The sequence below is a fragment of the Octopus sinensis genome, linkage group LG14, assembly GCF_006345805.1.
Source record: "Octopus sinensis linkage group LG14, ASM634580v1, whole genome shotgun sequence".
Taxonomy (NCBI): Eukaryota; Metazoa; Mollusca; class Cephalopoda; order Octopoda; family Octopodidae; genus Octopus; species Octopus sinensis.
The window spans coordinates 32,551,154-32,576,959 of record NC_043010.1 but is presented as its reverse complement, the minus strand read 5'-3'; the positions used below and the strand labels follow the sequence as shown (position 1 = coordinate 32,576,959).

General features: G+C 36.2%; 1 protein-coding gene across 1 annotated transcript in view; it reads right to left on the bottom strand.

Moving 5' to 3' along the window:
- Nucleotides 1-25,806, bottom strand: part of LOC115219083 (VPS10 domain-containing receptor SorCS3-like) — a 722,157-nt gene that overhangs the window by 65,245 nt on the left and 631,106 nt on the right. The window contains exons 13-17 of the mRNA XM_029789149.2: nucleotides 23,936-24,043; nucleotides 18,955-19,072; nucleotides 15,255-15,391; nucleotides 12,880-12,996; nucleotides 4,455-4,626 (exon numbers count right to left, since the gene is read on the bottom strand). Coding sequence (XP_029645009.1) covers nucleotides 4,455-4,626; nucleotides 12,880-12,996; nucleotides 15,255-15,391; nucleotides 18,955-19,072; nucleotides 23,936-24,043 — 652 coding nt within the window. The remainder of the gene's footprint in view (nucleotides 1-4,454; nucleotides 4,627-12,879; nucleotides 12,997-15,254; nucleotides 15,392-18,954; nucleotides 19,073-23,935; nucleotides 24,044-25,806) is intronic.

Here is a 25,806-nt window from a genome sequence, read left to right as displayed (position 1 = left end):
GGGAAAAACCTCCTCATCAGAACAAAACTCTGGAAGAAAACCAAAAATTTCAATAGGGACTGTTGGACTCTTACGCGAATTGTTAGAAAGGATCACAAAAGTACAGGTCCCAAAATTACTACAGAGCTTAACGACCACCTTGAGAACCCAGTTTCCACAAAAAACTGTTTGCCGGGAGCTGCACAAAGCCAGATTTCTTGGGTGGGCTGCAATCAGAAAACCACTACTTTCAAAAACAAGCATTGCAAAGCATTTAAAGTGGAGTAAAAACCTACAGAATTGGTCCCTAGAGCAATGAAGAATGTTATTTTCTTGGACGAATCATCATTATTCCCGACCACTGGCCGAGTATACATGTAGAAACAGCCAAAAGAAGCATTTGACCCAGACTGCCTTCTTCCAACTGTTTAACATGGAGGAGGATCTGTGATGATCTGGGGGGCTATATCTTGAAAATCCGCAAGCCCAATAGTTTCCCTTCATTGCAGAATTAATAGTCAAGACTATTTAAGCATTTTATCTGACCAAATTCATCCTATGGTTGCGGAACTGTTTCTGGCGGGGAATGGCATGAGGAACATTCTAGTGAAGTTGAACAGCTTATCTGGTCACCACAGTCCCCAGATCTCAATATTATTGAACATTTTTGGTGCATTTTAGAAAAACAAGGAGTCGATATCCTCCACTATCATCACTACCAGAACTGGAGACAGTTTTAGCTGAAGAATGGACAAAAATTCCTTTGGAAATAATTCAAACTTTGTATGAGTCCATACCTCATAGAATTCAAGTTGTAATTACTGCCAAAGGTGGTCCTACTCTATATTAAAATAAATTTGTTTGAAATTTTAAGGTGTTTCCAATATTTTGTCCAACCACTGTATTTGTCCTTGTTTGGGCAGTTAGACAATCAACTTTGTTGTTTCATCATAGTCTTTTTTAAGTTATGACTATCCTCAGGGAAGAACCAGAGTGTGCCAGTTGAATATGAAGAAATATATTTCAATCAACACTGTTTTATATTCCTCTAGTTGATTAATTTCAGCTTGACCAAGCACTGCATACTTCAGCAAAATAAACTATTTGCTGTTTAAATAAAAGCGTAGTTGTTTCTTAGTAGGGTCTGAACAACAGATTTGGTTTCCATAACTGATGAAATGCAATGACATAAAAATGCATGTGTCCTACAGTTAGTTGATATGATTCATAACCAAATGGTATGTTTTCATGTATTGCTTAGACAGAATTTTGCTTCCAAGATAGTTTCAGCAAAGGCTTTCCACAAATGTGTTAAATATAATTGTGTGAGTGCATATATATATATTATCAATAAGAATAAAGGGTAAAATTAATTAATTAATTAATAATTATCAATTATTAATTATTAATAATTTTACCAAGTAGTTTCAGCATGTTAAAAGAACCATTATCGGTAAACTTAAACAGCAATTTTTTATGATTATGAATATAATTATGATTAGGGTTCAGCAAAAAAGTTTGCTTCACCACATACCGAGAATTTAGAAATAGCCGCCAAACACCTAGCTATTTCTCTACCATAAAAGAATCTCTCAGATAACATATACTCAAAAACAATCCACATTTGTAAACTCCGAAACACATCCACAGTTAATCAAATTACCGGGGGGGAATTTCGTTGTTTTTTCTCTTTACCAACGTGGATTGTTTTTGAGTATATGTTATCTGGGAGATTCTCTTATGGTTGAGAAATAGCTAGATGTTTGGCTGCTATTTCTAAATTTTCGGTATGTAATGAAGCAAATGTTTTTGCTGAACCCTAATTATAATTATACTCATAATTATAAAAAATTTTATATATATATATATAATATTATAGATCATGAAAATAAAAAAATTAACAGCTTTATATATATGTAAAATGGTTTGTGTAAAGCATTCTTGATAAGTCACTACATACAAATTCACACACAATGAGTGCATTGTGCACATACAGTGCACTCATTCATACATACATATGTACTCACATGTTATCACACACATGCATTCACTCTCTCCCACAGTCATATGTACACAAATGCACACATACACACATTAAACTAACACTAACATTTCAAAATTTATTTTGCATTATTTTTAGTAATTTCTTCCTAAAATATTATTTTCTATTTTCCAAGACAAAGAAATCAGAAGTCAGAATATCTTTAGATAGATTCTGTGACTAATTCAGACAGCTGTAATGATGATAAATAAATATTAGCATGTCTAATTAGCAATCAAAGTCCACTGCAGTTGTGTTCATTAATTAATCATTTTAGTAATTGATCACATTTAGATCGCTCCCTTCTTACTCCAAGTGATGTTAATGAAATGTAGTTTAATTACTTGAGAAGAAATTCAATAATTAGCTTTAAATTACTCCACCTCTTCTGAAAAATGTCAATAAAAACAATCAAGCAAAGACGACGACGACGACGACGATGATGATGATGATGATGATAAAGAAGATGATGATGATGATGAAAGTAGTAGTAATAATGATAACAGTCTTCTCTACTAAAGGCACAAAGTCTGAAAATTCGGGGGAGGGACCTTATCAATACCACTAACTCTAGTACTTGACAGGTACTTTATTTTATCAATCTCAGATGAAAGCTGACAAACTCAGAACATAAAGATCTTGAATAGATACCTCAAAGCATTTTCTCTGACATTCTAGCAATTATTTTGCCAACTCACTGCCGATTATTACCTGAAATTTGGCAATGGGATTAGTTGATACTGTTAGTCTCAGTATTTAATTTTTAAGACCAAAATTTCAAGTGCATAGTACAGTTGGTTAAATTAACCTCAGTACCAAGGCAGAATCTGTTTCAACCCTTTCTTTCACATCCACCACACAAGCACTTTCCTCAATGTAATCAGATAGACAAAAATTGCCAGTCCTTCCTGACCAAAGGAAGGCAATGGGACAATCTTCATAATGGACTCAGCTAATAACCAAATCCACCCTATACATAATAATTATTTTTCAAATAACTCCATAAGTAAGCAATAGTTAGGCACTGGATGACTACATGGAAGATTTCCTTGCTTTGCACACGTCTTGGAGAGGCCCAGCACTTTACTGTCTATAAGGTTTCTCTCAAATCAGCAGTAACCTCTGGTAGCACTGCCAGGCCAAGAATTTGTGAAGGTTACTTATGGACTCTGGTCTGAAAGACTTCTGGTGCAATCTATCCAACTTATTTTAATTGTCCAGATTTTTTTCAAGACCATTACTTCTGTCCACCACTTATCTGCTACATAGTGTCAACATTGAGATTATATTTATCACATTGCCCCACTGGTAGAGGTCCTGGGGCACTTGACAATATTCTAGATGCTAAATGCACTATTTCAGTCTTTGGTTCACAATTGCAACTCAAAAAGACAACTGTGGAAACAAAGGCTTCTGACAAATGGCAACCACACCTGTCCATCATCACTGAAAATGTAGCAGCCTTAATACACGCCTGTACATCATCAGCCATGGCATGGCCAGTCCACCACTCAGTAGATGTTGGCAGCAAATGAAGTGGCTGACCAATGAATGTGTTCTTTGACAAAAAAGTAGGAGAGCAGATGTTCCATTCCAATTAAACTTGAAGTAGAGAAAGGCACAATGATCAGGTAGTAAGAAATGATGGCATTTGTCACCACTGCCTGACCTTCTAGGAATAGCTTTTTCTCAGCCCATTTCTTGGTGGGCTGACAACGTTTCTTGTCGCCTTACCCGATTTCTTTTCTGCCTAGAGGTCTGGTCTTAACCAATCACCTCAATTTGTTTGATGTCTAACACTATTACAGTGACATCCACGTATGCCAATACAGATCTTCTGCATCTTACTTGTGGTTTCCACAGTAATGGTTCAAGAGCTACTTTATACAAAAGAGATGAGAAGAGACAAGCTTAAGAGATTGAGTGCATGGTACCGAATAATTCATGTAAGTGGCCTTTCACTCAAAACCTTGAGCAGACATTGCTTTTTATTGTGGTGATACAACTCTGGAGGAAGAATGAAATTGGATAGTTTGAGGACAACACACAAGTATTAGTAGTCAATCTTATTGAAAGCTTTTGATTGATCTAAGTTGCTCAGAGTCCCATCCATGCCACATACCTTACCCACCCTCTCTATGATGTACCACATAAAGTCCTAGAAATAGCAGTCAAATCCTTCAAACAATACTCTATTGCTTAAAAAAAAAAGGAAGGATGCATTTGATAGTACAATTTTTGACATAAAAGAAAGATGATCAGAGATGAAAAATCACTGGTCATAGATCAGCTCCATCAAGGCTGGCTTGGGTTTAAATGACAACAAAAACTACAGTTTACACAATCATCTTTACAGATTCCCTCAGTGGAAATATTTAAATTTAATAAAAGAATGGAATTATTTGAGAAATAAAAAAATTTAATTTTTATTTACCTCATTTTGGGTTAAGTTGAATTTTATAATAGACATTGTAGCAATAATTGGTTTGGATGTGGATAGTCGTAGGCCTGATGGGGGTATCACAGGGCACTTAGTGAGAACATGCCTGTATTTGGTGTGATTTGACACGCCACCAACACAAAAGTCTCCGCCCACCTTCCGGTAGCTAGATGAACAAAAAAGAGTATATATGTACATATGTATTTACTGTCATCATCATCATCATTTTTTAGTGTTCCCTTTTCCATGCATGGGTTGGATGGAGTTTATTTCAGCAAATTTTTTATAGTCAAATGCTCTTCCCGTTGCCAATCCTCACCTGTTTCCAAGCAAAGTTTTATTTCCACATAGCCAAACATGTTTTTGCAGAATATTGCAAATTAATGGCGCTAACAGCTCCATCCAAGTGGGATCACTGCCAGAGCAGCTGTCTGGTACGTAAAGAGCACCATTTGAGCATGATTGTTGTCAGTGTCGCCTCACTGGCACTTGTGCTGGTGGCATGTGAACAAAACATTCGAGCGAGGTCATTGCCAGCACTGCTGGACTGACTCTTGTGCAGGTGGCATGTAAAAAACACCATTTTCGAGCGTGGTCGTTGCCAGTACTGTCAAACTGGCCCTTGTGCCAGTGGCACTTTAAAAGCACCCACTACACTCTCGGAGTGGTTGGCGTTAGGAAGGGCATCCAGCTGTAGAAACTCTGCCAGATCAGATTGGAGCCTAGCACAGCCATCGGTTCACCAGTCCTCAGTCAAATCGTCCAACCCCTGCTAGCATGGAAAGCGGACGTTAAACGATGATGATGATGATGATGATGATGAATGGCATTAATTTATAACAATCATGTGTTGTTAAGTCAAAGAGACATACATATATGCACACACACATTTATGACACTTCTTTCAGTTTCCATCTACCAAATCCACTCACAAAGCTTTGGTCAGTCCAGGACTGCAGTAAAAGAGACTTGTCTAGGGTGCAACACAATGAAACAGTGGAAATGAATCCAAAACCTCATGGTTGGAAAGTAAACTTTTTTTCTAACCATACAACTATGCCTGTGCTTATACTGCCATGTATGATTTGTGTGTGTGTATCTATGCATTTACACTAGTGTGTGTGTGTGTGTGAAGAGGTGAAGAGAGAGAGAGAGAGAGAGAGTGAGAGAGAGGGAGAGAGAGAGAGGGATAGAGAGGGAGAGAGAGAGAGAGAGAGAGAGAGAGAGAGAGAGAGAGAGGGAGGGAGAGACTGTTGAAGCCCATCTACAAAGATTCACAGATCAAATATTCCGTATAATCATAACTGATTTCTCAGACCTGAGAAAGGCATTATTTTAACTTACAGTCTCCTCAGTGAAATGAAATAACAGTAAATGACAAAATATTCAAATATTCAAGACAATTCCATTAGCAAATATAGTCCATTTTCCCAATAGCAAAAAAAAACAAACAAAACACAAACCAAAACTCCATGTTACAATGGTATTTAAGCAACATCAAATATCAGATTACAGTAGACAGTGTAGAGTGCATAGAGTTCAACTTGATGTATATTTATATACAGAAGCAAGAGACATCAATGGAAAGCTGTAAAGAATTCAGAGTAAATACTCATTTTATATGTGTATATTTGAGGTTGTGTGCAAATACTTGTGTATGTTTGGAAAATATGCATTTTCAGCAAGTAATTTTTACTCTACTGTTGGGTTCAGTGAAAACTTGAAAGAGAAATTGGGTAAATGGAAAGAGTGTGTAGATGGATTGAAATTGTAATTCCAAAACCCAACCTTAACATACACTGAGTTATTATAGTCCTGCTTGAAAATTACATAAAGAGTACAAGTCTTAGTGGAATACTCAGTCACATATACGGTAATTCAATGAGTTAGTATTTTGGTTGGTCAAACTGAAATGCATCAAATTAGAGAGGCATACATTTACTTCTATTGGGTTGGCAACTAAGTTCCTGCCATTGGAGAATGCAATAGTAAAAGGAGAAGTAGGTGATTTAGCTGAGTCTAGTTTGTGATTTTGTTTACTGGAGACTGCCATGATTGAATTAACTAAAAAAAAAAAAAGGAAAAAAGACCAGCCAGGGATGATTTCCACCTTATGTAAGCAAGAAATCAGCTTCCCTATAATATTCCAGCAGACGAAGTAAGTGTGACCTTGGAAAAGCCCACTAAGTGCAGCTGCAGGGATACTCATCCATGCTCAACAGGGCACTAAAGATATACTGATATTATACAACTGTTGATAGAGCAGCCTCTCCAGAGAGTCTGGGCTCCTAACTACTAGTCAGAAGTAGCAATCAGAAAACTACACAATCCAGTACCATCACCTAGATCAACAACAAGAACAGAGAAACATGAAGACCAAATGGATTATACATGTATATGATATATATATATATATATATATATAAAACAACATTAAGTATATTGAAGAAAGCACATTTTTAATGCAGATTTACACTACACAAAAAGCCAACATGCATTTATATTATGTAAGCATCTTTGGCTTTATAATTCAGTGGTACAATATACAAATTGTTCCATATCAAATTGATTGTGATATCAGATATATCTGGAAGTTTATGCTAACATAATTTTTTTCAAGGTGATCCACTTGTTTAGAAATGAAGCAAGAACTGAAATTTTAGCATCAATACAGGTAACTAATTAAATACAAGGAGAGAGAAGGTAGAAAGATAGAAAACAGATGAAATATATGTTAAAAAAAGTCAGTTTGGTATTTAAACTAAAATGACCTCAATGGACATTGACTAAAAAAACAGATACAAACATAAAGGGTGAGTAATTAGAGGTAGGTAGCTGGCGTTTTAGTTCATCAAAAAGTATATTTAAAAGATCACTGATGCTAGATAAAGTGCCATAGACCTAAGTTTATAAATTAGATATAATTAGAAATACAATGATTAAGGAAAGTAAGTTGGATGTAGCTCATGGGAAGTAACAAGACATGTTCATAATAAAAACAATGAATTCAAAAACAATATTAGGAAAGCTAATATCTGGGCACAAAGGAGTGGGGAAAATGTCAAGGATGAAAAGGTAGAAAGAAAAATCAAAGAAGTACAAATAAAACCTATCAAATTACTACTTCAGTCATAGAATATAAATACCAATATGGTAAAAAAAAAAGCTACAAAGGTCAGCAATGAGAAATACTAGAAATTACATAGGTAGCCCCTTTATTTAACCCTTTAGCTTTTAAACCGGCCATATCCAGCCAAAAGTATTCTGCCTGTTTTATGTTCAAACTGGCCAGATCTGGTCTCTCAGACCAGCACTACAATATCGTTTCAAAAATTAACAGCTACCTAATCAAAATCTCGTAGCACCAAAATAATGCCTGATTAGTTCAAGGCAATGTGGGTAAAAAAGGATTAATTTTGGCAGAATAATGCAAACACTAAAAGGTTAAAAGGTTAAAGAAGTTACTATAAATAAAGTATATTCACTTGGGAAATATTTGAAGGTTTTTCTATACCCATGGGAGCAACTCATCATGAAATTGGTTCTAGTAGATAAATGTAATTTTGAGGCAGCCTGTATTTGACACTTCAGGTGCAATGAGTCCCACTGAGAAATTGATAGTACTTCTAGCATAACACCGAGTAATATTGATAACAACTCAGTTAACAACTCTGTTTTACTACCTGGTTCTAATAACAGTGTTAATCTTTGTAATTGTAATTACAACATAAGTGGTAATAAAAGTCTTCTTAATTGTAGAAACTGGTTTAAATTCCTCCAGGAAATGAGTGCTTAAAGAAGGATTTAATCTATCAATGTACAAGAACAGCTGGAAATCTTATATACAATTACTACACAGGTTACTATGCCACAAATGTCAAATTTAGGTTATATAATCATCTTACTAATCTAAGTAAATACATATGAAATTTAAAGAACAAGAACATTAACTATGGTATGCAATGGTTTGAAAATCAATTAAGACTGTTTAAAATTTTTCAATATATGGGAAAATAGTTAAATTTGCCTTGATTATATATCTACTACATCAGTCATGTGTGTGTGCGTGCGTGTGTGTTGTAACTAGAATTGGTGAGTGGTAGTCTGTATCAGCCAGCATGAAACAGACTGAAATATAAAGAGAAGTGATATATGTTTGGACAGTGTGGTTAAATGTAGAAACTGTCATGGTAGGTTTATGTGTCTGTCCATATATATATACATATAATAGCTACACCATTAAATCCACATTACTGTTATACACATTACCTTGGGGAGCTATCAGAAGATTTTAGTGGATGTCATGGTTCATCACCCAATGAACCTCATCCACAAACTATTAAATATATACACAACCTCTAACATGACCTCAATATGGATTTAATGGTGTTGTTTTTAAAATATGAATGAAAAATATATTTTTCAGTTACCCAATAAATGGAAAAAGCATGTTTACATTTCCAAATGATATAAAATATGTGTGTGTGTGTATACATACATACACACATTCAGTTTTGACCATTCTCTGATATATATATATATATATATATATATATATATATATAAAAGATACATATATATAAATGTATATATCATCATCATCATCATTTTGCATCTGCCTTCCATGCTGGCTTGGGTTAGATGGTTTGACTAGAACTGCTAAGCCAGAGAGTTGCACCAAGTTCCAGTCTGATTTGGCATGGTTTTTTTATGTGCCACCAGCACAGGTGCTTCTATGTGTCATCAGCACAAGTGATCTTATGTACCACAGTTACATACCAGCATCAGCCACAATTATGATTTCACTTGACTTGATGAGTCTTCTGAAGCACAGCATATTGCCAAAGGTCTTGGTCACTTGTCATCGCCTCTGTGAGGGCCAACATTCAAAGATCATGTTTCACCACCTCATCCCATGTCTTCCTGGGTCTACCTTTTCCACAGGTTCCCTCCACATTAAGTGAAAGGAACTTCTTTATACCACTGTACTCATCCATACATATCACATGTCCATACCAGTGCAGTCCATTATTATTATTATTATTATTATTATTATTATATTATTATTATTATTATTATTATTATTATTATTATTATTATTATTATTATTATTATTATGTCTTGCTTTCATCCCTTTCTAATGCATGCTTCTTTATGCCCTTCACACCTGCACTATTCTCATTATTTCATTAAATTCATCATGAACGTGAATTTCACTGGCAGTGGAGTCATGAGCGGGGAATATTTAGCAGTCAGATCCCTATATCCAGCATTGTGATTCACGAGAATATTACCCACATGATGAAAAAATCTGACAAATGCAGACTTAGCCTAGAACTGGCTTCAAAACAATTTCATCTTTTTGCACCTTTCTGAGCCTGCCTATCACTATAAATTCAGCACACCTTTCTACTTAGACAGACATCGCAGGAGACAAGCCAACAGAGATGGCAGACAGCAGCTGACCCTAGCTGACAACACAAAGGCAATGAACAGTTGGAGGATGAAAAACATGAGAAATCAGAAGCATGGCAAGCAGCTAACCATAGTGAATGATTGGCAACAACAACACAATGACCAAGAGCTAACGTTTTGACTGCTGCTACAACTACATCAACTTAAGAACAATAATATCCAAACTCTATTGATGTTTTTCACAATAATGACAACATTTGATTTTTGTTTATGAAAACAATAAATATATTGTTTATCAAAAATCTCAACAAATATCAGCTTTCTTCTTCATAACAAGGATATTAGCTTTGAATATTATTTTAAAAGGTATCTTTTATATCTTCTTTTATCTTATTTTAGTTGGATTGTGGGCATGCAAGGGAAAAAAACCGTTAAGGAATTTTAATTAAATAAATCAACTCCGGTACTTTATTTTAAGCCTGATACTTATTCTATCAGTCTCTCTTGACAAACCACTAAGTTATGGGGATGTAAATAATTCAACACTGGTTGTCAAGTGGTAGTGGTGGACATACACAGATGCACACAGACATGTGTAGATACACACACACACACACACACACACAGATATATGTATATATATATATATATATATATATATATAATGTAAACAAACAGGGTATGTATTGTGCTGCATGGATATATCAAGGGTTGAACTGAAGGAACACAAAAAAGAAAGCAGAACAAATGGAAAACTAGATGAAAACTTAACAAACAGGAAATTTAGGCAAAAGCACAATATATGGAATATTCATGTCTGATTTCTTCATCAGTCAATGATCCAAAATATCATAGTGGTTTTTTGCCATTTACCATTGAGACCTCTCAGTTTTGGCAGTGCCAGAGCATTAAGCTTCTGGGAAAAAGCTAGCAAATGTATACAAAGACAGAAACAAACAAGACATTATATAAACACAACACACAAAGAATTATTTGTATATAACAAAATGAAACCTTATGGCTATACAACAGGAGAAAAAGAATAATTATACATATACCATAAATACAACAGAAAGAGCTTTTCAGCTATTGAACGAACTTAGTGGGGTAGCGTAAAGATGAAATGGAGAAAGTTCTAGAGGGCATAGCAGGAGCCCTGACCAGCATGATCAGTCTACTTAGGGTCAGGCCGAAAAAAGAACAGCACTGCCTTGGCCGGACACTGGTCAAATGATAGGAGAGGGGAAGTGTTGTAGAGAGCAGAGGGACTAAAGGAGGAGAGAGGGAAAGAGGAGAAGACAAAGTGAGAGAACAAAAGAGTAGATGGATCTGGAGAATAAAGAGAGGGGAAGAGAGAGAGAGAAGAGAAAGGTACAAGACTGAGTGAGTGAGTGAGTGTGTGCATGTGTGTGGGTGGGTCCTTGTTCAGTTTTATTTCAAGATTTCTTGCCAGTATGTACGTATGTATGTATGTATGTATGTATGTATTCATGCATACACGCACATCTGTATGTGTGTGTGTGTAGTTTTAGAGGTTAATGCAGACTTGAAAACAAAGCTGGAGATTATTGAAGTGTAATACTGTAATGGTTATAGTGCCACAATTGTAATCTGCTGTTATAAGAAGAAGCAAAGTCTTCACAATAATCATTTCAGTTTAAGTGCCATAACACATTTGATTCAATAGTTTTGAAAAAAACAATACAAAAGATACAAACAGAACAAAACAATATTCATCATGAAATCCATTCAAGTGGATGACCTTCTCTCAGAGATGATACAATTGCTGTTGTCAAAGAATCACCTGAGAAGAAACTCTATAGAAGTGAGCAGTCATTGGTAAATGCAAAAGCAACTCATTGATTTTAATTCATAGAGAGTTGTTATGGCAAAACTTAACTTTTTTATTCTGAGAGTTATGTAAAAATTTGACAACAGAAGTTGTGAAAAGAAATAATGCTTGCACGCATGCATATATATATATATATATACATTCATATGTGTATATATGTGTGTATATAGGTGTGTGTATGTATGTGTGTATATATATATATGTAAGTGTATGTATGTAAACACGCACACACACACACACACACACACACACAAGGTGCATTCCAAAAGTTTTAAAACTTCTTCAGGAGAGACAGTTATTAATTTCAAAGTACAAAGCTCTGATCTCCTTCAAAATAGGATCCTCTGACTGCAATGCACTTATTGTAGTGCTTCAGCCACCGTTGTGAAGGCCCCATGGAAGTACTCTAAAGTGAAGGTGTCAAGAACTGTATGATAGCTTCCTTCATCTTCTAAATAACTGTCCCTGAGGCTGCCTTTCAGTTTGGGGGAACAATCAGAGACACAGCGAGTAAGGTATGACTGTAGAAAGGGTGAGGGATAGTTGTGATGCCCATATCTGTCAAGTAGTTGGTTACCAGGATGCTCATCACTGAGCACCCTGGGAACAAACTTCACACAAATTATTCTTTGTAAGCCTAGTACTTATTCTATCGGTTGTCAAGAGATGTTGGGGGGACAAACACAGATACACAAACATATACACATACACATACATATATATATACATATATACGATGGGCTTCTTTCAGTTTCCATTTATCAAATCCACTCACAAGGCTTTGGTCGGCCCAAGGCTATAGTAGAAGACACTTTCCCAAGGTGCCATGCAGTGGGACTGAACCCAGAACCATGTGGTTTGTAAGCAAGCTACTTACCACACAGCCACTCCTATGCCTATGTTCAGATCTCTATGAATAATTCTATGTACAGCTGCCAGACCAACTCCAAACTATATGGGTTTTGAATTTATAGACACAAGATAATATTCATCCAGAAAATTGTGAATTTTCGCAGTTCTTAGGTTCTGACAGTCCTCTTCCTCCTACAATTCTCAGAACTGAAGGTATTTGTTTATAGATATCTAAGGGTGATCCACTAACCCACCCCAGCTGCCACTCTCATCTTCCTTCTTTACAAAAATTATACTCACCCACGGGACTTATTGAAATACTGGTTCTCTGGGCAATCAAAAACTGGTCTGTCAGGGTTGTACCACCTGGCAGGTACACATTCTTCTTCTTTAGTTTCACGCTCATAACCAAAGTCACTGCAAAAGAAGCCAATAGTAGTAGTAGTAGTATTTCTAGCAGCAGCAACAGAAGGAGGAAATATAGACACAAGACCAATAATTTAAGGGGAAGATGTTAATTGATACTATCCAGTCCTGTAGTTTATTTTATTGACCTAGATGCTATTGGCATTAGTGGAATTTGAACTCAGAATGTAAAGGAAATGTGAGGCATTTTTTCAGACATTCAAATGATTCTACCAATCTCTCACCTTAAATAACAATAGTAAATATTTCTAACATAGGCACGGGCCTGACGTTTAGAGGAAGGAGTTAGTCACTTAAATCTTCCTTAGTGCTTGACTGGTACTTAATTTCACCAACCCCAGAAGGATGAAAGGCAAAATTTATCTTGGTGGTCTGAGCTCAGAATGTAAAAGTTTGTAACAAAATAATGGAAAGCATTTTGTCCAAAGCATTAACAATTTTGCCAATCTGCAGCCATAATATTATTAATGATAATAGAATTGAAGTGGGAAATATGCAGGTTGTGGGCAATGAAGAGAATGGACATCATACCAATAGTGATTGGTGCACTTGGAAGTATCAGCACTCAACTATCAATGTGGCTCAAAATGATTGGCACAAATGTAAAGATAGAACACCTATAAAAATCATCATTGCTTGGAACTGCAAGAATTCTCTGCAGGATTCTTGAAGCATGGAAGTAAACAAGTGTCACCTTAGGCTGCTGGCTGTGGGCAACTGACACTTTCCATCATACCCATCAAAATAACCTGAGATTTTTTTTATTAATGACTAAGAGTTCACAAAAAAACATTGGAGATGGTACATGACAATACACTGTAGGGTCACATAAAAGGCATGTAAAAAATAAAAACAGTAACAATATAAAAATTTAACAAGGAATAATTCCACAAAAGTGGGGGATTTTCTAAAGCTGCTTGTGGGGACCTCACAAAACCACAGTTACTCTGACTACTAGAGCAAGTGCCCTCTCCACACTGTCCTCTTTCAACCTACAGGTACATGCTTAGAGTAGGCCCATTTATTCAGATCATTCTTGCAACATTCACCCACCTTTTAACAAAATTACTAAGAGGCAGTACTTCCCTCTCAACCCTTACTTTCCTTTTCAAGTGAAACTTGTAAAAATTGATGAGAGCTTGGCCAAAGAGGAAAGTATCTGAGTTCAACCCTTTCAATCTGGTTCACCACACAACATCTTCTGCTAAGGCTACCATGCCTTCTCAGCCAAAGAAAGGTGGCAGGACATTCTTCACAATGGACTCAGCCAATAGCCACATATATCCTACACACAACAGCAGATGTTCATGATAAACTCACAAGTCAGCAATGCTTGGGTACTGGATGAGAGCATACTGATTTGATTGGGATGGCTCATGTTCGTACATCACCAATTAGATCCTTGACCAGTACCAATCTTTTTGCAAACACCTTGGCCAAAATTTTGAAATCTGCATTCAGCAGCATTATGGGCTTAAACTTTTCTATTTGATCCCCCTTGTTTGGGTCCTTTCTTAGCAGTGCCATTGCTCCTTGACTCATAGAACTAGGAATTCTCCTGTTCTGCTGCCAGTTATGGTAGATATCTGGTAAGAGGCCACCAAACAAGTCTGGCATATATAAGTGAAGTGCACAGGACAAGCCATCCAAACCAGGTATGCCCATCTCCCCATGCAGCCCATCATTGCATATCATATTTTCATGGCTGTTATCAGCAGTTTGCAATGCTCCACCCCCTTGCCAAGAGCCATGGTATACTATCAAAGTAGGCACTAAAGTCCATCTTGCATTCTGGACTGCCATTCATCTCAAGCGGTTGGGTGAAGAGCTGTATAAGTGTTGCACACATCTACTTGGACTTGAGTACTGTGCACCCATTTTGGTCCACTAAAGACCAAATTGTGGCTTTGTTGCCTATTGTGCCTTTGTAACTAGCACCCATTGAGTGGCTTTCATTCCCTCATTTCTTAGAGCACGCACCTTAACTCTGACCATACATCCTTCATGCTTAGCATTGAAGAATTGGTCCAAGGCAAATCTTGCCTCCAGCACATCGGTTGCAATACCTTTCCTAAGTACCTATCATCTTTTCAAAAGAAATGTAAGACTACATTATCTTGTGGGTTTCATGCTTATATAAGAAAGTAGCATGTGATTTGTAAGGATATTTGGTAGCTATTTCTAGCAGGCTAAGCAACTATTTAGAGACTGTATCATTAGTATAATTCAGTTGTGAAAATGTAACTCACCATTCAAAATCCTGCTTTGTACATTGACAAACTGTGATGTTGATTGGTCTCTCATAATCCCTGCCATTATTACACTTAGAGAATTGTTTCTTCCTCTCGAAAATCAGTTTCCTACCAAGGATGCATCCTTTGGATACCTGCATATGTAAAATAGAAAAAAAAAATGGAAAACAATAAAATTTAATAAAACAATAAAAACAGCAAGTACAACATATTCTTCTTTATTTGTCAAATATTTATAATTTGTGATATTGTTTCAGTCTTCAGCTAATATGATATCAATGACTGAACATTTTGAAATTTGTAGAATGTGTAGAAACCCAGAAAAAAACTGATCACCCTTCAATTACTATCTATCCCACCCTTCCCACTCATCTCCCAATTCTCCACTTCTGCTACAACCTCCCTTGACCCTTTTGATACCAACCCGACTGAAACCGCCTTTGGCTCTACAGTACAAATGTATTGTTTTCAAAAGTTCTGAACTAAAATCTTCCACCAAACCTTATAATTTATGTTCCTAACACTAACTTTATGATAACTAAGTTATTTTACTAAATTCTTTGTTATATTTAAAATCAATTGAAACACAGAGCATCTCAACAGAAATATGGAAACAAAAAGGTTAATACCCTCATTATTAACCATTCTTTTAATAAAGTACCAGACAAGTACTAGGGTTAATTTAATCAACAGTTGCTTTTCCTAGGCATGTAATCTGTTTCTTTATTACCCACAAGGGGCTAAACATAGAGGGGACAAACAAGGACAGACAAACGGATTAAGTCGATTACATCGACCCCAGTTCGTAACTGGTACTTAATTTATCGACCCTGAAAGGATGAAAGGCAAAGTCGACCTTGGCGGGATTTGAACTCAGAACGTAACGGCAGACGAAATACGGCTATGCATTTCGCACGGCATGCTAATGGTTCTGCCAGCTCGCTGCCTCATTATTAACCATTCTTATTCTAGCAACTACACTTTCAGAACTCCCTCCTCCACTGCTAACTTGGTTGCCTAACAGAAGCTATTTACTATTTCTAAGTATCCCTTGGACATTTGAGGAAGTCTATTCTCTGTGCATTCTTAATGCTTATTATACCTACACATCTGCCACATACAAAGACTGCATTTTTTGTTAACCTTCCCAAGACACTTATGTGTCTATAGCTTGCACTGGGTACACTGTATATATTATATCAGTGTGTGTGTGTGTGTGTGTGAGTGTGTGCATGCATGTGAATGTGTGTATGTGTGTGTGTGTGTGCATGCATGCGCATGTGTGTGTGTGTGTTTATGCCTGTGTTGCTCTCCCAACCCAACATCATTTGACAACTGGTGTTAGTGTGTTTAGATCGCCATAACTTAGCAGTTTGGCAAAAGGGATTAATAGCAAAAAAAAAAATAAAATAAGTACTGGGGTCGATTTATTTGACTAAAATACTTCAAGACTGTGCTCCAGTATGGCCACAGTCTAATGACTGAAACAAGTAAATGATAAAAGACAAAAGATTACATGTGATTCATGTTCTGCTTTTTGACCTTTGTCTAATAAGACGAACATGGATTATATGTGATATGTTGTAATATTACATAATCAATAGTTATACTCATAATGTGTTTGAATTCTGTATTGTGGAAATGATTATAATAAAGGAATAAATGTAATGCCATAACCTCCATTCTTAGATTTACTGTATCATACACTATGACTAATAAATTCTCTCTGGAATTTTTGTCAGTATGAATGGTTTCCTTTAACAAAAACTGTCCATCTCTATGTACCCTGTTAGCCAGTATAAAGAAACTGCTCATATTTCTAAATCCTCTTTAATATGATTACACACACACACACACACACACACACACACACATATATATATATATCAAGTCATCTAAGAATTCTTAAGTCAGAAAAATATGATGCATTTGTACATTAGTCAATGGAGTAGGTATATATATCAAAGTGTATAGTATTATACTGTATATATCCATTATAAGCAATCCTACTAATTGCTTTTGTACTGAGTATTTAACTTGATATTAGATAACAGTATGGTTATGTAATACCATATGGTCATCATGTGTTATTGTGAAACTGTGCTGTTATCTAACATTTGGCTTAATAACCATTGTGAAACTGATTGGTGAGATTGGCCATAATGGATATGAAATACTATACACTTTGATATATATACAACAAATATATAAACATATATATATATACACACACACACATCCATATATACGCACATACACACATACATACATACATACGCAGTCACACACACACTGCAATTGCTACTCTTGGCAATACCTGGCTGTGTATATTATGATCTCTGTACCTTGAGAGCATGCCTTGGCAATTACCACCATTTATCTCTCTCTTCCTTACTCTACTATCCCATCCCATCTATTCTCTGATCCTTGTTACTTGTGAGTATACTCTGAGACTTCACCACCATCTGTCTTCTGCTCTTACTTGCACTTTTGCTGTTTCCCACTCTCTCTTTATTTCCCTTGCTCTTCTCTCTGGTTGGGTAGCTATGTATCTCCTCTACAGTAGCACACCTGTTTCTGCCTACCTCTCTGTCACACTCTAACCTTTCATCATCTGAAACAAGATACCCTCATCCAATGGTCCCTCCCCTCTCAAAATTCCTTGTCTTGCAAGTTACTTGGTGACCCATGTAAAACACATCCAGTCCACACTGTAAAGTGGTTGGCATTTTGAAGGGCATCTAACTGTAAAAATCATGCTGAAACTGACCTCACCTGTGCTGGTGCCACATAAAAAGCACTCAGTCCACTCTGCAGAGTGGTTGGTGTTAGGAAGGGCATCCAACTGTAAAAACCTGCCAAAACAGACACAGAAGCCTGGAATAGTCTTCTACCTGGCCAGCTCCTGTCAACTATCCTACTCATGCATGCATAGAAAATGGACGTTAAATAATGATGACGATGATGACATTGATGATGATGATGATATATATATATTTGTATATGCTTTAGAAATATTTATATCAGTAATAGATGTAAACATTATTGAAGAAACTGAGGTGTGATCTATTTCACATAAAATACCATGTGGTATTTGTTTCACTGAATTAGACACTCCTTATCACTCATTGTTAGACATATTTTGAATCAGTAATTGGCCCATTGAAAACTTATAACATCTAGACAGTAAACTGGTAAAGTCTTTATGACTACATACCATTCACCATTCAAAGAACTCAACCACTTCTCATATTTCTTGAATTGTTACTAATACAGGTTGCTGTTCCTTTATCAGCTAAAAGCTATTACCATTTCAATAAAGACATAGCTGATAGGAAGTGAATATACCACAAAAGTGTTTTAAAGATGCGAGGTCATCGCCAGTGCTACTGGACTGGTTCCTGTGCAGGTGGCACATAAAAAGCACCATTTGGGCGTACAACCAAACTGGCCCTCGTGCCGGTGGCACGTAAAAGCACCCACTACACTCTCGGAGTGGTTGGCGTTAGGAAGGCCATCCAGCTGTAGAAACTCTGCCAGATCAGATTGGAGTCTGGTTCGCCAGACCTCAGTCAAATCGTCCAACCCATGCTAGCATGGAAAGCAGACGGTAGAGGATGATGATGATGATGAAACCTCTTGTTGAATAAAGTATAAAGGATTAAGAAATAAACTATATAAAGGAATGTGAACCAACTTCTTCTGCAGGATTCCAGCTTTCATAGTCTTCAGAGGAACACCGTCGAGTCAAGATAGAGGAAAAGTTAGCTTTTACGAGAATCCATCCTTTTGAAGGGAACTTGTGGGCATATACACTGGAATAGAGAAGATGAAGTTAAGTTAAAGAACTTGTGGTAAGTCAGTAAATAAAATAAAGGAAAAATCATATTTGATCAGTGATTAGGGAAAAATCTTTGCATTATTATATAACTAGAGTAAATCCACCTGCCACATGACACGTGCAAACATCACGGTACTACTCTGTATATATTCCTCTCTTGCTCAGATGACTGAACTTGGAATACATTTCACTACACCACATGAGGAATCTCTGTGTCCCACTAGCTTTATGTTGAAATCAGTGGTAAGAAACTCTCAAGAGAGCTGAACAGCAGAAGGTCTTCAGAGAAGAAACCCCATCAGGACGGTGCTTCAGCCCTTAACTTCTTACACTCTAAGGAAGTCAGGCTGCATCCAGGTCATGACTCCTGGGTGACCTTCTGCTGGCACTTTTTAGCTACTTCAATATATCGGAGACTTGTGCATTTAGACTACTTGGAGATTTCATCTACTGCAACTACTCTCCATTGACTCAGCTTATATAAGAAGTAATGTTGGTTGTTGTAGTAGCAGTGAAATGTCGGGGCTACCATAATGACTCACTGAGAGTTACTTCCCTTAGCATTAAAACAAAAATATTGCTTTCAAATGGTACGGATCTGATGGACCAGATCCAGCTGGAACACCTCTCTTTTGATATTGCTTTTAGGGCTTTGGTTCTGTTCTTCCCAAAGACAGAGTTGTTTCATATGACTATAAGCAGGCAGATTTGTCCACAAAACTTCTGGTTCTAACCTCTATAGCAAGAACCTTGATCCAGAAACTGACTTCCCTCAGGATGTTGGCCAGACTGGCATATTTTTCGGTCTTGAATATGAATGTTTCTTCTGTTCTACTTTCAAATGGCACGGTGAGTTCAATCAAAATTACTCACCTAGATGAACTGGAATGGAGTATGGTTTCCAGCGTCAAATCAGTCTTCCTAATGATTTCTAGTTGCTTTATTGATCCTGGGAGGTCTGCTGAGCACTCCCAGTTACCTGCACCACCCAGAAGACTTCATTCCCATGTCCCATATGTCATAACTGTTCCAAGCCATGATTTGCTGCCTCCTGCCATGTAGAATGTTGTTGGAAATTCTGGTGCTATGGATTTTACTCTTGCCATGCATACTACAAGTATGATCTTCTAAAGCACTTGACTGTGCCTCCAAGTGTATCTTCCTTGGGCTACTGTTATACTTTAGGAGTTCAGAATGTGTTTCATTGTCTGTGTACCCTGGCAGAGTGGGCACTCAGGATATTCTGATTTTTCTCACTTCACTCACTAGGTTCATATTCAAAGGGAGGAGATCATGAACAAATCTGAGGATAAAACTTATTCTAAGAGGCACTACATATCACAAGTCATTCCAGCTGGGACACCTTGGGAGTGCACCTGCCCATATCATCCACTGGCCTTGTTCACTCTGCTATACTGCCTTCCAGATTCTTATAGTGTGCTCTTCCTTTCTCACACCCTGTAAAATCAGAGATCTGCCATTTCGTTTTTGTTATACCCAGACCTTGCCTACTGACCTGAGTGTGTCCTATTATTTCTCTGATCATAAGATTTTCACTTGCTGGGTCCACCACCTCCTGAACATTCCATTTCCTGCCTGCTTGAGCCACATCAACCTCACACCCTTGTCTTTTGAGTCTGCAAGCATGGTGAAGAGCTTTGAATTTTTCTGATTTTGTATTCTTCAATGATGGACTTGAGAGGTAGTTTAAGCTTGGCTTGGTGACTATACAGTACATCATCAGTAAGATCTGGTGGCACATCAAACCACTTCTTTGCATACTTGTTGATTTTGGCCTCCATGTGCTAGTGCTGATATTATAAACCAGCAGAGGCCAGAGAATCTTTGGGATTAACATGAACTGAAAACACTAAACCTTATATTTACCAGAGAGGTCACACTGGTCTATGACCCGCAGACCTTTTTCCATCAATGTAGTTGATGTTACTGCATATAATACCCTAAACTTTAACGTATATGACTGTGTATGTCTAAAGAGGTGCACCATATAAATAATTTCAGAATATATATATTTGATATATATATATATATATATATATATATATATATATATATATATATGCGAGTTTGTTTGTATGATTGTGTATAGAAGAATATATTAATCAATGAAATTGCAACTAAGTCTGGTTTCTATATTTTATTATTTGCAATTTATCTATCTATCTATCTATCTATCTATCTATCTATCTATCTATCTATCTATCTATCTATCTATCTATCTATCTATCTATCTATCTATCTATCTGTCTATATATATATATATATATATATATATATATATATATATATATATATATATATATAATAATAATAATAATATATATATTTATATATATGTATGTATATATATAAATATGTATTATATATATATATATATATATATAATATATATAATATATATATATATATATATATATGTGTGTGTGTGTGTGTGTGTGTGTGTGTATAATAGTTTATTTCAATATTGTAAAGTTGTAAAAATTGCAAATAATAAGACATGAAAATCAGACTTAGTTGGAATTTCATTGATTAATATATATACAAAACATATCTAGATATGAATGTCTTGGGAGCTGATACTTAAATCATTCCAGTACCAAGCAGAAGAAAACAATAGAAATTTGCATAAATATAGAAGCTGACTCTAAATAGATCAACAATAGGCAATATATGGTTTCAGCTTCACAACTGAGGTGTTTCAGCTCAAGTGTCACAATAGCAACAAATAGGAAGTGATATATCTATATTAGCAATAGATCTGGTCAAGTAATTGCAGCTCTATAATAGTAATTGAAAAATTACAGCAACAGTAACTTTTACAATAACAACAGTCAAGGCATTGCAATTTCAATTTTACAGCAGTAACAGCAGGCAAGTCGCTGTTGCAACTTTACAATAGCAATAGTTGAGGTGTTGTTATTTTAACTTTACAGTAGTAACAACTAAGGTGTTTCCACTGTAGTTTTACAACAGAATAAGTTTAGATACTGAAGCTACACCTCAACAAGTCTTAATATTATATTTCTTTATTACCCACAAGGGGCTAAACATAGAAGGGACAAACAAGGACAAAGTATTAAGTCGATTATATCGACCCCAGTGCGTAACTGGTACTTAATTTATCGACCCCGAAAGGATGAAAGGCAAAGTCGACCTCGGCGGAATTTGAACTCAGAACGTAACGGCAGACGAAATGCATCTACGCATTTCACCCGGCATGCTAACGTTTCTGCCAGCTCGCCACCTTAATATTAGTCACTGAAGTATGACATGTCACATGACCAGACAACACTATAATTATTTACCATTTACCATTTAGCTCCATAATTATTTACCATTTAGTTCCCAGTTATTGCTGTTTCAGTTTTTAAACATCGCTACTAACATCCAGAAAGCCATGAACATCTCTTACAAAGTAAATACCAGACATTATTAGCTATATCTCCCCTCCTATTTTCTGAGTTAAAATTTGCCTTTAATTACCTCTGCTTTTTGTTCCCCTCAGGTTATGTATTGAAGTCAATTTATTAATCAACTAAACCAGTCATGGGCAAACTGTGATCTTGCCTGATGATGAGTCATGTCTCATACAGCTTGCTTCTCAAAAAAGTTGCCCATGCTTGGACTAAATTTTCACTTACCTCCTCTATAAATTTATCCCCTTGACTTTGTGACAATGTGAGCAATGGAGAAGTCAGACAGATCAGAGTTAAACTAGATCCTTCACTACATAAATAATTTCTTGTGAATGGTGCAGTCTCCTGATGTTATGTTTAAAGTGAAATAAGTTTGCCTTTAGTGATTTATTTTAAATAATTCTGCAGTTTATGAGACAAATACCAAGGATACATTGGGGAATGAGCTCCAAAATTTATATCCAGCCCAGTAATATTAGCACTGAATCTAGTCATCACTGTTGCCATGGCTGCTGTCATCATAATAATACTTAATGCTCTGATTCTGTATGTGTTCTATGTATATACAATCTTTCTATATTGATATACATTAAGTATTTGTACCAAAGAAATCTTTTTAGGACACAGCAGGTGATGGTAAAATTGGTAAACAATTGGACACATACTTTCCTGTGATTAATTAAGTCACCTTACATTGTGAAGTCAAATTTTGTTAATTTCAACCTTGCTTTTTATCATTCTAAATTTATGAAGTATATAACAATCAGTGACTGCATCCATCCTGTGCCCAAGCTTTGTCCTTACATTTTTACCACAATTCATTATTAATCGTTATAATAATAATTATATTAAATTTAACCTTCCATTATCTCATTTTTTAAGTCTTCAGCATTCAAACCAGCCATATCTGGCCCAAATATTTTACTTGTTTTATATTCAGACAGGCCAGATTCAGGTGCTTACAAATAGCTAACAATGTCATCAAAATCTTATCAAAATCTCAAAGCTATGAGATAATGCATGATTAATTCAAAACAATGTGAATCAATAAACATTACATTTGACAGGCTAATCCAAAGGCTAAAGGGTTATTTAGAAAATATACTACCATAATCAAGATTTTGAAAGAATTTAATAAAATAACTTGTGGTAAATCTAGCAATTGAAACATAACTTAGAACTTATGAAATTATTTTGAAAGGCTTCTAATTTTAAACTGAAGGCTTGATGATGTATCATAAAATCCGAGGTGGTCTGATGCTTATGTCATAGAATCAGAGGAGTTTTCAGGTATTTTGGTATCAAAAGGGTTGAAAAAGAAAAAGAAATTGTTACAACGAATATGAAGTTAGTCAGTTGATAGTGGCTGAAACAAATTTTAGGAATCTTCTTCCTCTTACCTGACAATAAGGGTATTTATTCCTGGTTCATTCAATACCCCATCAACATAAACATCTTCATCAGCAAATACGTGCTTCTGCCAGCTCTGGCCTTCATCACAACTGAAACTGAACAGTAGATGAAATCAATGTAGATAGATAGACAGATAGTATGATAGAGCAATGGATGGATGGATGGAGAGAGAGAGATGGAAGAGAGGAAGGGAGAAAGAGGAACAAAAAGTGAGAGAGGGAAAGAGAGAGAAACAGACAGACAAACAAATAGATAATAGATGGAGAGACAGATGGATAGATACATAGATAAACAGAGATAGAAGGATATACTAAGAGTGTGGATTGTGATGATATAATGACAGTGAAGGTAGTCGGGGGGTTGTTATGTGGTGTAGTAGCAGTGGGAATTATAGCGTTATGATACAGAGGTAGTGAGGGTGATATTGCCACACAATGTTATTGCTATTTTGAAGCCCAAGCCCACACCTAGTTAAACAGCGCTATAATTAATAGCAACCTAACCATGACTATCTTATCTCTTCCCTTTGTATATGAAAACCCAAATCCATATTTTGTAATGCATTTTTTTGTAAGAAGTTAACATGGAATTTGAGAGAGATTTGGTTGCTTTTTCTAGCAGGCTGGATGTCTACGTAGAGTGTATTTTTGTTTATATTTTAATCAAAAAGGGAGAGTATGGCTATTATTCCTTACAGAGCCTTCAAAAATTTTAAGTAGAAGGGAAGCCTATCATTGCATGTAGTAGCATTATACATGGTCTGACATGTACTATGGGATCTAGCTGGCAAAATGTCACATAGTGTAGCAGGTTCTTGTCATCTATCCCATATGAAAAGGAACATCTCACTTATCGCAAGGTGCTCAGCTGTTACAGACGCAAAATGATGAGAGAAATGACTGGGAGAAGAAAAATATCCCTTCCTCCCATCAGTTGATCCTCTTTGCTCACTATTCATAGGAGGGTCAGGTGCCTCTTCTGTAAGGTCCTTTGAGAAACAACAATCATCACACTTTCTGGCTGAATTCCCAAGCATGACAAACTGAGACCATGGATGATATCCAACCATCTCATTCTTAATCTCCCCCTAGGTCTCCTGCTGGTTGACTCAACTTGAAGAATCCATCTTGTAATTCTTTCCTGTGACATTCTAATCAGAGAGACTGGAGAAACCCCCTGATGTCTGTTACTTCAGAGATCCTTCAGAGGAACCTCATTTTAACTGCTTGTATTCACGATTGTAGACTTTTAGTCATCACCAACATTCACGACTATTAACTGAGAATTGATATGAAAAATGAACTGAGGGTAGCAAGTTTTTCTTTTTTAAAACCTCTTCTCTTCTGAAGACTGAATGTAATTCTAGCATCCAATTCAACCTCCTACCTTCTATTACCTATGAATATGACTCCCAAATTACTTCTTCACTCATTTCAGTGATTCACTAAACTGCAGGGTGCACCAAGAAGACCTTTTGTTTGAGAGGATCAATGTCTCACTCTTTGCAACACTAATTCTTATCCCTGTCTTGCAGCACTCAGCAGTAAACCTATTCAGTGCAAGCTGGAAATCACCTTCTGATGAACCAAGTAGCACCATATCATCTGCTGCCAATATCAGCTGGTTGGTCCTACACCTATCGAATGTGATATCACTTCCACAACATCTGTGCATATCAATCCAGTTCATAAAAATTATGAAGTCTGTTGAAGTCTAGTACTCACATTGAACGGTTTTGACCATTTACCTGAACATAAAAATCTTGGCATTTGCATAGGAACCAGAAGTAGTCCATTAATCTCAAATGCCTGCAAAATCCTTCTCAGCATGTCCTGCAGCATACAGTCATATACATGTG